Source organism: Entelurus aequoreus, linkage group LG15 (assembly GCF_033978785.1).
Source record: "Entelurus aequoreus isolate RoL-2023_Sb linkage group LG15, RoL_Eaeq_v1.1, whole genome shotgun sequence".
Classification (NCBI taxonomy): domain Eukaryota; kingdom Metazoa; phylum Chordata; class Actinopteri; order Syngnathiformes; family Syngnathidae; genus Entelurus; species Entelurus aequoreus.
The window spans coordinates 19,201,950-19,216,766 of NC_084745.1; the positions used below are offsets into that span (position 1 = coordinate 19,201,950).

At 41.6% G+C, this 14,817-nt stretch overlaps 1 protein-coding gene across 3 annotated transcripts; it reads right to left on the bottom strand.

Annotated features, from left to right (window-relative positions):
• Positions 1-32: 32 nt before the first annotated feature.
• On the bottom strand, positions 33-13,872 carry LOC133629909 (phenolphthiocerol/phthiocerol polyketide synthase subunit C-like). 3 transcript variants are annotated; one of them, XM_062021024.1, is made up of 8 exons: positions 13,444-13,671; positions 10,379-10,457; positions 8,479-8,632; positions 6,781-6,941; positions 6,500-6,706; positions 6,231-6,412; positions 1,452-6,086; positions 665-1,170 (listed from the first exon to the last, which is right to left on the bottom strand). In XM_062021024.1, exons 2-8 carry the CDS (start codon positions 10,434-10,436, stop codon positions 814-816), a joined length of 5,754 nt encoding a protein of 1,917 aa, XP_061877008.1. In that variant the 5' UTR covers positions 10,437-10,457; positions 13,444-13,671; the 3' UTR covers positions 665-813. The 3 variants fall into 3 exon arrangements, with proteins under 3 accessions (XP_061877007.1, XP_061877006.1, XP_061877008.1); XM_062021023.1 differs by lacking the exon at positions 13,444-13,671 and adding an exon at positions 13,746-13,872 and having other exon boundaries at positions 33-6,086; XM_062021022.1 differs by having other exon boundaries at positions 33-6,086.
• Between the last annotated feature and the right edge of the window lie 945 nt (positions 13,873-14,817).

Consider the following 14,817-nt stretch of genomic DNA (forward strand, 5'->3'; position numbering starts at 1 on the left):
ATGTGCAATAAAAACAAGGACAATGTTTCCATGACTACAATTAGACATTTATTTGTCACAGTATAATAAAGTGCTTTCATGTTAACACTTAGTTTGTCACTTCATTTATTGAAACAACTAAACAAAGTTGTACAAACAAAACTATAATACATAACTGTACAATGAGTGTATATTTCATGAACATGTTTTTAAGTCCATGGTCAGTGTCCTTTGTTTAATTGTACCCATAAAGCTGGTAATCATCATCAGTGGTGATAAAAAAATGTTTCCATGTCTGTTATCTCTACAGAACCATGAGACCTTGAAATAATCAGGACTGCAGAGACAATTGATATTTAAAAAAATATTTTTAAACTGGCTTTTACTGATCATTTCAAACTTTTTAGATTCTTATTGTCAATATTTTTGTGCGTGCGTGCATGTGTTGTTTTTAAAGCGCTTGTGTTGCAACTTGCCTAAGTATGAAAAGTAGTACATTAACAAAGTTTTAATTTAATTTGAGATGGACAACATCAGTCAGCACACACTTAATAACATTTCCTACATGTCAACAGTGATCAAGCTTAGAATTTGGTGGAAAAAGTGCTCTCGTCAGTTGAAAGTTGATCTTCAGTTCCGTCTCCGTTCCCCTCACTCAAGATGACCATCACTGTCGACAGCGTGGCGTTAGGGTCCAACAGTTTCACCAAAGGCACATTGATACCACGGTCCTGATAGATGAGGTTTTGCAGCGTCATGGCCTGCATGGAATCGATGCCGAGTGACGAGAACGGAGTGTCGTCTTTCACTGTGTCCACCTCCAAGCCTATGGTTTTAACGATCAGTGAATTGAGGTAATCCCTTGCCGGGACTTCCACAGTGTTTCTGTTTTCCGTGTCGAACTCTCTGGACTTTTGAAAAGCTTGCTCTACCAGTGCGGAGAGCCGCATAGTCAAAGCGGCGTTCTGAGAGAGCACATTGAAGCGGATGTTTCTGAAGTGAAAGCGGCACACGGCCTGTTGGGGTCGGTTGAGGAGCAAGCACTGCTCCAGGCTTTTGTGGATCTCGGCAACCTTCAGCACCATCATGCCCTTGGCCTCCAGGAACCGATGGAAGAACTCCTTGTTCAGCAGTAGCCCGAGGTTCAGAGCTCCCCAGTTGATGGACTGTCCAGACAGTCCCAGCTTCCGCCTGTACTGACAGAACAAGTCCAGGAATGTATTTGCTGCCGCGTAGTTTGTTTGTGACGCATTTCCCAGAAAAGCTGATATGGAGGAGTAACAAACAAAGTAATCTAACTGACAGCTCAGTGTTGCATGGTGCAAGTTAAGCACACCATTCACTTTGGGCTTAAAAACTATCTCATAGAGGGATCTATCAAGGGCTTCAATCAGCCCATCATGCAAGACCACCGCACTATGAAACACTCCTCTGATTGGATAACCCTTGAACTTTAAATGGATGTCACTCACAACTTTGAGCACTTGCCCAGACACGGATATGTCGCACTCCATGCTGACGATACTGTTGCCGCACTGCTTCTCAACATTGCAGATCTCTTGCTGCACCTCTGCCGAGGGCTTACTCCTGGAAAGGATGACGACAAACTCGCCTCCCCTTTGCGAGATAAACTTGACTGTTTCAAAGCCCAGCCCGGTCAGACCGCCTGCTACGATGTACACCGCTTTCCTTCGGAAAATCTGCTTTTTTGTGGGCCGCAGCGGAATGTCTGACGTTGATGAGGGGGAGCCTTTTTCTAGAGCCACAACAGCCAGGTTCTTTGCTCTGAAATAGGACTGTGAATAAAGGTTGTGGATTTTCTCAGATGTGACATTCTGAAAGGTAAAACTTGCTAAACTAAATTTTTTAGTCAGGTTTAAAGACTTGAGCAAGTGATAAACACGCAGCCTTCGAGCACTTAGTGATCCTTTTTGTAGGATAACCGGTAGGTTAATTGTTTGCACATGGACACTTTCTTGGAAACTCTGGAGCACATCTTGGGTCACCAAAAGCTGTGTTTGGTATTCACGAACAAGGACAACATTCTGGACACCAGGAAAGTTGCATACTTTAATCATCAAGGATTCATCATATGGAGGCAGGACTATGAGTGCACCCATTTCACTGGCATCTATAAAGGAGCCGTTGCACTGTGTTCCAACAATAACGGTCCATCCTAATTTCTGAGACACAAGTGCCAAAACTTTCACCAGAACAGAATCAGGAACTAAAGACACAATGCCCAGATTTTGCTTGGCTCTTGGCAAGAGTCGATACAGTATCTCCCATGCCAGCACAAAGTAGGACAGACAGGGTGTTGATTGAAGGAAGGGGAGGCGTTTGGTGCTGTAACAAACCTCCTGCGGAATCCTCACCCTACTGGCTGCCACCACAGGGTAACAAGAAGCCACAGAATCACCCACTTTTAATTTCTTAACCTCTTTTCCAACCCCTGTAATAATGCCACTGAAATCTAGCATGAGTAGCTTATGGTTCTGTAAGGAGTGTGTGTTCCAGTACAACGTCTGGCCAAAGTTCAAATGTGAGGTGCTCACAGGAAAGTAATCAGACGAGTGGACACATACTTTGGTGGGCTGAATTTCAACAGAAGTATCACTTATTTGTTCGGCTTCAGTGTCAAAGTGAACAGCAGTTAGCCGGCTTATTTTAAAAGCGTCAACAGTCTGAAGGACGCAAGGTTCAGACATGCTGGAGGTGAAACTCCCTTCAGAGTTTTCAGTTAATTCAGGAGGGGTACGCTTGATAGAAGGTTTGAGAATGACCCCGTCTTTCACCACCAGTTCTGGATACTTGCTACAAGGATAAGCTCGTAGGACCTCAGAGAGGGCTGCAATGTCCTTAGCAGAGACAGAGCTTATGTCAACCAATTGGAATGACAGTTCTGGTATCTCTGCAGCAAACGAACGAGTCATACCGACAATGGCAAAGCCTGGATTGACGTGATCGACTGTGAGCTCAGATGAACAGTAGGTAATTGCTCGGATGGAGTTTGGAAAGCGAATTCGCTTGAGCTCTAGGATGACTTGTCTAAACATTTCGCAGCAGTTGGTCAGATTCTCCAGGATGACATCGGGCGTAAGTGAGTTAAGGTTCTCTTTGCCCCACAGGAACAAGACCTCATCAAAGTTGTCCTCAATGTTTGTGATATTGAGGTTTGACAACAGAGTCGGAAAGTCACTGCTCAAGAGGTCTTCCGCATTTGAGAAGGAGATGTAGCGAGATCTGGAGTCCAAGTTTTGCTGTAGGCATTTTGAGATACCCATGCTGTCAGAGAAGACCAACGCTTTCAGAGGTGGATCATTTGTGATTCCCTCGGAAATTACGCTGTAGTGGTTATGATAGAAGTACTCCTCAACCACATGAGAACGACTGCCAAGGTATTTGATTAACACATCCCTCACCTCAACCAAGACGTTGCCATCTCTATCTGCAAAGCACCCACAGACCTCAAAGTGGTCCGCACCAACGTCGGTAGCCCTCAAGTAGACAATCATCTCATCTTGCAAGGGCTCTGACACTGTCAAACTTCCGATTTTGGCAGGGAAGCCCGGTCTATCGGCAAAAATGTGCTCTACTGTGACCGGGAGAAGCTGCATGAGAAAGTCCAGCACGACGGGATGAACACAGTAGTCGTGCAGCTGAGGAAGAAGTTCCTGTTGAACTGTGACAACAGCATAGGCCTCTTTCAAATCTTCCCCATAGTGAACATTGGCTTTGTTCTGAAAGACATCTCCATACTGAAAGCCCCCCTGGGAGAGATAGCCATAAAATTCCTGATAGGTCACAACAGATGTGCATCTTTTGTAGATGCTATTGAGGTCAATGCGCTGCTCTTCCACTGGTCGCTCTTTCTTCACTACCACCGTGCCTGATGCGCATGTGGCTGAGGACGAGAACACAGTGAAGCTGGTATTGTTCTCTTTTTGCTTTAGTTGCACCTTCATCTCTGGAGAATTTGGTGTAAGAATAAATGGGCTGTGAAAATTGACACTAAGCTGCAGTGTATTGAGGGGGACCTTCGGTTTGGCACAGGCCATGAATGCAGCTAAGCCCAGCTCGGCATAGAAGGACCCGGGGATGATGGGTACTTTGTTGTGTTTGTGTTCTTTCAGGTAGAAGACAGAATCAGACACCACGTCACAAAGCAATGTGTTCTTTTCACTTCCTGTGGCGCAGAGCAATGGGTGAGTACTCATTGTGTTTTTCTGAGCACCTTTAATGATCACATCCCTGTCCGAGCAATCAAATTGGTATTTTGGGAAGGGCAGCGGCACTGTCTCATATCCCGCATAAAAGGTGTTCCAGTCTACCTGGACACCGAGTTCAAAGAGCTTAGAAACAACGGACAGGAGTGTCTCGTGGTCTTTGTCTGGCTGCAGCGAGGCAACGACAGCTACGTCGTTCCCCAGAGTTTCCATGATATTCCTCTGAAGAGCTCTCCGTGGACCCACTTCTAAAAAGACTAAACTTTTCTGGCCTCCACTTGCTGATCTGACTGCCTGCTCAAAAGCAACTGGCTCACGAATATTCCTCGCCCAGTAATCACCTGAGCAGAAATCCCCCTGCTGTGCCTCTTTACCTGTCACGGTTGAGAACAGCTGCGTGCTAAGCTCATTCTCCTCTAAAGAACCGATTGCTTCCCTGATTTTTGGCAGAATTGGATTCATCATGTGGCTGTGATAAGCAGCAGAGACCTCTAGCACCCGGATGAAGAGGTTCTGACTGTTAGCTGAACTGCTTAGCTCTTCCTGGAGGTTTTCTATTGCATCTGCATCCCCAGACAAGGTGCAAGACTGCGGGCTGTTGAAAGCAGCAAGACAAATTCTTCCAGAGTAACGCGATAGAAGAGCTGTGACCTCTGACACGGCCATATTGCTGACCACCAGCATCTTCCCCCCAGTTGCTTTGGTCTGGAGAACGCTGCGGAAGTAAATGACTTTTAGGGCGTCCTCAAGAGACAGGAGGCCGGAGCAGTGAGCCGCCGAGACCTCACCCACCGAGTGTCCCAGCATGGCATCAGCTTTGACACCCCAGCACTTGAGCAGAGTGGCGACGCCCACTTGTATTGCAAAAAGAAGAGGCTGGACCACATGTGGAGCGTTGTAGTCGCCGTGCTCATGCTCACTTTCAAGCGTGTCCAGGATGTTCAGCACGCTCAGCCTTTGGTAAGCCTCTGAAATTTGCTTGATCGTATCTCTGAACACTGGCTCGTGTCGGAGCAGCTGCTTGCCCATGCCGTGATAAGTGACGCCGTTGCCGCAAAACACGAAAACTAACTTGGGATCTGAGAGGGATGGGCTTGTATTTCTGCTGACAGCGGCATGGAGCTTCTCCCTAAGGTCAACTAGAGATGATACCATTAAGGCTCTTCTGTATTTATGCTTGAAGTGGCTCCTCCTGCAAGCCGCAGTGTACAACAGACAGTCCAGATCCACGTTGTTCTCCAGATGTGTGATGGCGTTTTCTAGCGTGAGCATTAGAGACTTTGGTGAATTTGCTGACATGACAAAATATTTGACCTGCCTGCCATCATTCTTTTTGATTGAATGCGACCACATGTGCTGTCTGACAATAGCATGAGCGTTGGTACCCCCAAAGCCGAAATTGTTCACTCCTGCAACCCGTGCTCCTGTTGCTTCCCACTTTTCCACCTCTTTGGGAACGTGCAGGTTTAAAGCTCGAGAATCTATGCCGGCCGTGTCCTCGCAGAAGAACACAGAAGGAACGATGGTCTCGTGCTTCATCATGAGGAGAACCTTGATGACTCCGGCCACACCGGCGGCAGATTCCGTATGTCCAATATTGCTTTTCACCGAGCCGATTCGGAGAATCGCTGAACCGGGAGCTTTGGCTTTGGCGATGACGTTTGATATGCTTGCTGCCTCTGTTGGATCGCCAACTGGGGTTCCGGTCCCGTGAGCCTCAATGTAGTGGACGTTGGTGATGTCGCGCTCAGAATAGGTTCTCCGCAGCAGCTCTTCCTGTTGACTCAGGGACGGTTTGGTGATAGGCGACACTGAATGGCCATCTTGATTGACAGCAGTCTTGCTGATGATGCCCCAGATGTGATCCTGATCTTGCAGAGCCTGTAACGATGCAAAAGGAACAAAATCAGGCTAAAGTCGAAAGTGGTGTAATCCTGAAACTGTCACTGCACGCAGTCAAACCATCTGAAATGCAGACTTTTTTTTGCTTCGTTTGTGAATGAGGAGGAACAGAGGTCGTGTCACCTTTGTCAGCGGTTTTAGGAGAACGACACCGCATCCCTCGCCTCTTCCGTAACCATCAGCCTTGTTGGAGAATGGCTTGCTGGTGCCATCCGGTGAGATCATCTTTGCTTTGCTGAGGGCCACAAACACTCTTGGCTCAAAGATGCAGTTGACACCTCCGCACACGGCCATGTCACAATCCCCTGAGATGATGCCACATAGACAAGGTTCTAACTAGCGTACCTATGGTTTGCCATTGACGGAATGGATGCTGCATGACAAATTCTGACCTTGTTTAATGGCCTGGCAGGCCAGATGAAGCGCCACCAGGGAGGATGAGCAAGCGCAGTCGATGGACAGCGACGGCCCGGTGAAGTTAAAGATGTACGACACCCTGTTGGCGGCAATGCTCATGGCCAGTCCTGTCCCCGTCCAGTGGTTGATGACTCTGGGATGCACGTGGGCTGCATTGGTCTCGTAATCTCTGTTCATGAGGCCTACGATCAAAACAACCAACCATTCACTGGCCACTGTATGGCTTTGACACGCAGTGGTAGGCGTTTTTTCCTACCAAAAAACACTCCAGTTCTGGTCCCGCTGGCCTTTTCCATCGGAATACCAGCATTCTCCAAAGCTCTGTAGACGCACTGAAGCAGCTGCTTCTGCTGAGGATCCATTTGTTCCACTTCACTGTCGCTGATGCCAAAGAACTTGTGGTCGAATTGGTTGAAACTGTCAAAAAAAGAATCACAATTATTGATCCCATATGCAATAAAATACAGATTTCACTACAAATGTGTTGATTTTTTATGTAATCACGTCATCCTAAAGGGGAACTGTACTTTTTTGGAATTTTGCCTATCGTTCACAATCATTAGCGAAAAGAAAACACGTCTTTTTTTCTTAGGATTCTAAATTTGATAAAAAACGCTTGCAAGATGCGGCTAATGTTAGTCACCATTGTCAAATTTATATATACATTTATATAGCACTTTTCATACATAGACAAGTGGCAAAAAAAGTGTTGAGGCAAAAAAAAAAAAAAACTGTTGACAAAAACAAAACATGGCATGGCACTGAGAATTTGAGAAAAAACGCCACCTTCAAAGCCCTCCATCACCATTTTACATACACACGGCAAGTATATATATAATGTAGTAACAGACACATTCATAACAATATGTAATATGTACAATATTTACCGTATTTTGGTAATTTTAATCAATACCGGAACTTCTTAACTTGACTTAGTAACAGACAACAAAGACGACTATTTTATGACAAATTAGGATTCACAACTTTATCTTTTTGAAGCTGAATATACGGAGGATGAACTACTGTTTATAGAAGCGAGCACAAAGGGAAGGTGAAACACAGCATACAGAAGCCAAGAGAGTGAGTTTGGCGTGACTTTGACGCTGAAAATGTGGAACTTGGAGCCAAGCTATTTCTACATAAATGGCGCGCTTACCTAAAATAAATCTGAAAAAAACTTCACCGGCCAGCTGCACCAAACGGAATTGATTATGATACATGCAGCACATGTTAGTACAACTACAGTAGCTGTGTACAAACAAAACATGAAATGTGGGCTAATACTTTACGGATATTGTAATATCTTGTAATATGTTCATGTTTTTTAGTCAGTAAAGATTGGTGTCCGATCGCATTGTGTTGTGCATTCCAAAGTCAAAAGCCATTCGACTGCTGACGCACAAGCTAGCTTGCGGCTAATGTCGTAGCATGCCAACGGATGGCCATGTGTTACTGTGCTGGATAAACAGTTTCTCAGTGATTGCTGTTACAATAACAATGTTGCTACAGCTTGGAGCGTAAGTCAAGTATTGTTGGTGTTTTTTGGCTACATTTTGAAAGTGATTTAGAGGCAGAATGGATTTCTCCCATGAGCTGCATTGATAGCTGCCTTGTACGGGCCCAATATTACAAATTAAAATGCAAACATTTTGTTTACCTATTCGTCTCCTTGGTTCTAATAAGGATTGTGAACGATAAGCGAAATTCCAAAAATTGTGAATTTCCCCTTTCAGCGTGCCTCAGTTCTAGTTTATCCTTAATAGTGTTCTTCTTCACTAAACTCATCCAAGCAGGCATTTGAGCCTCGGAAACACAAAATAACTTTCCCCAAACTGTTCCCACAAAGATGTAAGCGTACCACTGCCCAAAATGTAGCTCTAATTATTTAATTAATTGATCGACAGGCCTCCCAATCATTAAAAATAATATATTTCTAAAAGTCAAAAGTTCATACCCATCAAGGAGAGCAGCCTTAGCCGTGCGGGATTTACCCGCCTTGTTGTCATCAGGGTCATACCAGCTGGACAATTCAAATCTCTCCTTGGGAATGAGCACAGAACAATTGCGTCCGTTCACCAGAACCTTCCAGAAATTGTCAAGACCTTCGCCTGCATGAAAGATTTACACCGAGGTTACAATCCACCGTTTTCTATCAAAACATTAGTAATAATGTTTCAAAAATGTGGTTTATTTATGAATAACTTTTGATCAATTTAAAAGGTTGTAAAATGTGTTTAAAAGTACATTGTTTTATCTGATATGATAAATTTGAAATTATACTTAAATAGATCTTTAAAAAACATATACATTGTACTCATAAAAAGGTTGTAAAACATGTTAAAAATGTTAAAAAAATGTTTTTATTTATTTCGATATGATGAATACAAAATTAGAAGTAAATAGATCTTTAAACAAAATACATATACAGTAGGGAAGAAATTCATATGGCCCCATTCCTGGGTGGATCTCCCAACAAAAGGGGGCTTAAATAATTTTGTAATGCAGTCTGCTGAAAATTACCGAAACCGCCACATACATAGCAACTGACGCTGTGGTCAAAGTTGGAATTGCTACAAAACATATTTTAGGATATTCAACACTCTACTGCCATCTGGCAGCTAAAGTGGATGCTGCACCCCCCAATGCAGAGGGTAATTTCACCACACCCAGTGTGTGTGTGACTATCAGTGGTAGTTTTAATTTGTCATGTTTCACGTGTCAGGTAAACCGCGACAAATGGGGCCATATGAATCTCCTTTCTACTGTACCATGTATATATAATAATCGCTCTTTCAAATTATACACATATTTATATTAATAAATAAAATATAAATCAATTAAAATAATATAAATATTATTTGAAATACTAATATAATTTATAAATTAAAACAAACATTTCGATTGAATATATATCTTTAAAAAATACAAACACTGTATTTATATATATATATATTATATATAATTTTATTTTTTGTCCTGTCCAGCTTCTCAGGCAAATCATATAGATAGATAGTACTTTATTGATTCCTTCAGGAGAGTTCCCTCAGGAAAATTAAAATTCCAGCAGCAGTGTACAGAATTGAGATCGGATTTAAAAAGTAACAAGTAAATAATGGGGGTATAAATGGAAACAAAATTGAAAAATATTACAATAAGAATAAAAATAAAAAGCAACAATGAGAATAAAAATATAACAGCAAAATAAGAATATAACAAGAGAAACTAGGCAGTAGTGACCATGTTATGAAAAAGTATGCACTGTTATAGTTTTGCATCTCTTGTCATCCTAGTACCCCCCTTCCCCCCAAAGAGGAGTTGTACAGTTTAATGGCGTGTGGGACAAAAGAGTTTTTTAGTCTATTAGTCCTGCACTTGGGATGAAGCAGTCTAGCACTGAACAGGGTCCTCTGGCTACTGATAACGGTATGCAGAGGGTTGTTAGGTAGTTGTTGTAGATGCCCATATCGGCTGTACAAATTTACTTTACAAAAGAGAAGTGTGAGATACTTTTCACACTGTATACATAAAAAGTTGTAAAATGTGTGTTGTTGTTTTTTAAACAAAATTCTAATAAAAAATATCCTTAAAAACGCATGCCATGTATGTATAAAAAGGTTGTAAAATGTTTTAAATGTTTTATTTGATATAAATACAACATTATTACTAAATATATATTTTACAAATACATATACCATGTATATAAGAAATGTGGTCAAATGTGTTGAAACATGTAAAAAATAACGTCTGTTTTATTTGATATACAACATTAATATTTATAAATAGAAATTATAATTAAAGTGTTCTGAAAAAATACATATAGCATGTATATAAAAAAGTCTGTAAAAGGGTCTCACCGCCAGGGAAGTTGCAGCCGATGCCCACCACAGCAATGCTGTCTTCAGCTTCATCCATCCTCACAGGGCATCAGACAAGCTGCAAATAAAAAACCTTTACTCTTTTTTGCTTGCAGGAAGCAACACGTACCACAAATCCACAAACTCTGTATCTTCATTCCGGTTGTGTCACATACCGCTGCATCCTCTCACACACAAACACACACATTAAGACTCAGTGAGACTGCGCTTCTAGTCTTATAGGCAGCCGGTCTTCTACATTAAACATTAATGATGGATTATATAGACGTGGCCATGACGATGAAGGAGCTCAGTGCACGCTTTTATGGAGAGGCCTCGCAAATGATTAGACTTAGTTTAATAAGTAAATCAATATGTTATCTAACAATGAGCTGGAGTGTCATTGAAGCTTATCGCTGATGACTCTCTGCTTTTTAAAACATCCTCATTGCAACGTCTTTATCAGTCCTCCTCTTAAGGGAATAGTTTATTTCATTTCAACGCAGAGTTCATTTGACTTTCAAAAAACGGCTTTTGACACAACATGTGACACTGGGGAATCACGGTCTACGTACAATTTGACAGAAGTGAATATGCGATACTTTATTCACCTGTTTTAATGCAAGAGGATCCGATGGATCGCCTCGACATGCACTCGGCTGAAAAAGGTAACGTTAAACATAGAAACACAGGCAAGTGTTTGCTCGGTACATTATAATAATATAGGGGGTGTTTTGATACGCCTTTTCCCCTTCCGACACGCCTAGAGTATTGGCGGATTACAGCGTTGATTCAAAACAATATCATCTGGAATCTACTTTTATAGGCTGCATCTAGTGAAATTAGTCAGAACAAAGGGAGGAATGAAAAACATTAACCGGTTTATGTTTTTGAATGAATCGCAATTCTAATTTGTAACGATACTTAATCGATTAAAAATATATACAAAATCGAAAAAAATAAATATATATATACACATATATATATATATATATATTAGCCACTGGACAAATCATAATATTGATGTAAATGCCCATATCTGCTGTACAGATTTATTTTCCAAAAAATAAGTGTGTGATATTTCTCTTGTTGACTCATTTGCATTTGACTTTATTAAATGTTTGGGTAGAATTTTTTTCAACAAAACCAGTTTTCTTTCAGGTAATATAAACATTTATCAGAGCTGTTTGTCTACAAACCCCGTTTCCATATGAGTTGGGAAATTGTGTTAGATGTAAATATAAACGGAATACAATGATTTGCAAATCATTTTCAACCCATATTCAGTTGAATATGCTACAAAGACAACATATTTGATGTTCAAACTGATAAACATTTTTTTTTGTGCAAATAATCATTAACTTTAGAATTTGATGCCAGCAACACGTGACAAAGAAGTTGGGAAATGTGGCAATAAATACTGATAAAGTTGAGGAATGCTCATCAAACACTTATTTGGAACATCCCACAGGTGAACAGGCAAATTGGGAACAGGTGGGTGCCATGATTGGGTATAAAAGTAGATTCCATGAAATGCTCAGTCATTCACAAACAAGGATGGGGTGAGGGTCACCACTTTGTCAACAAATGCGTGAGCAAATTGTTGAACAGTTTAAGAAAAACCTTTCTCAACCAGCTATTGCAAGGAATTTAGGGATTTCACCATCTACGGTCCGTAATATCATCAAAGGGTTCAGAGAATCTGGAGAAATCACTGCACATAAGCAGCTAAACCCGTGACCTTTGATCCCTCAGGCTGTACTGCATCAACAAGCGACATCAGTGTGTAAAGGATATCACCACATGGGCTCAGGAACACTTCAGAAACCCACTGTCAGTAACTACAGTTGGTCGCTACATCTGTAAGTGCAAGTCAAAACTCTCCTATGCAAGGCGAAAACCGTTTATCAACAACACCCAGAAACGCCGTCGGCTTCACTGGGCCTGAGCTCATCTAAGTTGGACTGATACAAAGTGGAATAGTGTTCTGTGGTCTGGTGAGTCCACATTTCAAATTGTTTTTGGAAACTGTGGACGTCGTGTCCTCCGGACCAAAGAGGAAAAGAACCATCCGGATTGTTATAGGCGCAAAGTTGAAAAGCCAGCATCTGTGATGGTATGGGGGTGTTTTAGTGCCCAAGACATGGGTAACTTACACATCTGTGAAGGCGCCATTAATGCTGAAAGGTACATACAGGTTTTGGAGCAACATATGTTGCCATCCAAGCAACGTTACCATGGACGTCCCTGCTTATTCAGCAAGACAATGCCAAGCCATGTGTTACATCAACGTGGCTTCATAGTAAAAGAGTGCGGGTACTAAACTGGCCTGCCTGTAGTCCAGACCTGTCTCCCATTGAAAATGTGTGGCGCATTATGAAGCCTAAAATACTACAACGGAGAGCCCCGGACTGTTGAACAACTTAAGCTGTACATCAAGCAAGAATGGGAAAGAATTCCACCTGAGAAGCTTAAAAAATGTGTCTCCTCAGTTCCCAAACGTTTACTGAGTGTTAAAAGGAAAGGCCATGTAACACAGTGGTGTACATGCCCTTTCCCAACTACTTTGGCACGTGTTGCAGCCATGAAATTCTAAGTTAATTATTATTTGCAAAAAAAAAAAAAGTTTATCAGTTTGAACATCAAATATCTTGTCTTTGTAGTGCATTACAATTGAATATGGGTTGAAAAGGATTCGCAAATCATTGTATTCCGTTTATATTTACATCTAACACAATTTCCCAACTCATATGGAAACGGGGTTTGTATTTTATGGAGGAATGTGTGCTATTGTGTGCTTAGCTGTTGGGCAGCTGCTAGCTCCTACCGTGTTTGTAAATAACTTGAACAAAATAGAAGAAAATACCAACCCTATGTGTTTATTGGAGGAAATTTATATGTTAACCGGCTGTCCAAGTAAACACACATACATGGGAAATTTTAAATGACAGCCAAAATAATCAGACTAGGTTTTTGCTGATATTAGACCGGTAGCCAATCTCAATATCGGACCAGGACACCCTCACAATATATAGCTTATTAAATATCAAGTACCAAACACTTACCTTTCGAAAAGTGTGTGTTGTTCTCTTAAAGTCAGACTTGAGGAAGCAAACTAAACATATTTTTTTTACGAGCACTGAAAGATTAAAACAGGTTTTGTCACGACTAGGTCCTGGGGTTTTGTTTCTCCGGAAGGCAACGGAAAATTGGCGCCAGCAAGACGTGAATTTAGAAACATGATTTAATATTAACACTAAAAAATAAAATAAACAAAAGGCGCGCAATGGCGGAAGTACAAAACTTGACTATGAAAACAAAAGACATGCACAAAGGCAAAAAACTATGAACAATAACAAAAACTTACTTGGCAAAGAACTGTGAACATGACATGAAGCAGAGTGATGAAAAAGTGTGAGGTCGCCAGGACGAACAACAGAAACAGACAGATTTAAATAGTGACATGATCAGTGAAAACAGGTGCGTGACTCAAAACGTGAAACAGGTGCGTGACAAGACAGGTGAAAACTAATGGGTTGGCAAGGTAACAAACAAACAAACAAGGAAATGCACAACCAGGAACTAAAAAGAGTCCAAAAAATAAACAGCAAATGGCCAAACCAAAACATGATCAACCGACATGACAGGTTAAACAGCAAATGGCCAAACCAAAACATGATCAACCGACATGACAGGTTTAAGATGCTTATCTCAAACTAAAAACAATCGTAGTTCAAACTCCAGTTTTTCTCAAGCATCCTTTACTTGATCCTCGCCACCATGGCTGAGATCATCTCTGTAAGATGTATGAGCATGCAAACAAATCAGAAAAATCGGAGTGTGTTTTAGCCGGACCATGCCTCTTATATACTGGACTTTGCAGGAAACCTGAAAAAGTAACCCACCAGGAAACTGAACTCAATTCCCAGAGCGCCGTGATGTCAGAAGAAAAGACAGTTGCTCACGGTGCTGTTGCTTTTGTTTTGCACTATTGCTACTGATTTTTGCTGCTACTCTAACACCAAGCTGCACGTGTGTGAAGAAAGCTAAATGATTATCATGACATAACCTTTCCCTGTTATTGTCATGTTTACATCAGATATACTGATGCTCGTCAATGAAAGCGCATCAAACAGCAAACATGTAAATAAGTGCTTCTCCGTTATTTTCTGTCATTACGATTTCCTGCGACCCTCCCTAAATTGAATTATAAATGAAAATATAACTTTTTTTTTTAATGCATTCTAATATGTAAAAAACAGCAAGTAGGAGGTGGCTAACAATGAAGCCAATGGGAGTCCTCTATTGCGGCCATCGAGTCCTCTAAAAAACTTCCAAAAACCGCCACCAATACTCCATTTACGCCTCGTGACCTGAATATTAACCAAGTATTAGCGATATTGTTATTATAAGCGCTAACGCCGTGAAGCACTTTTAGC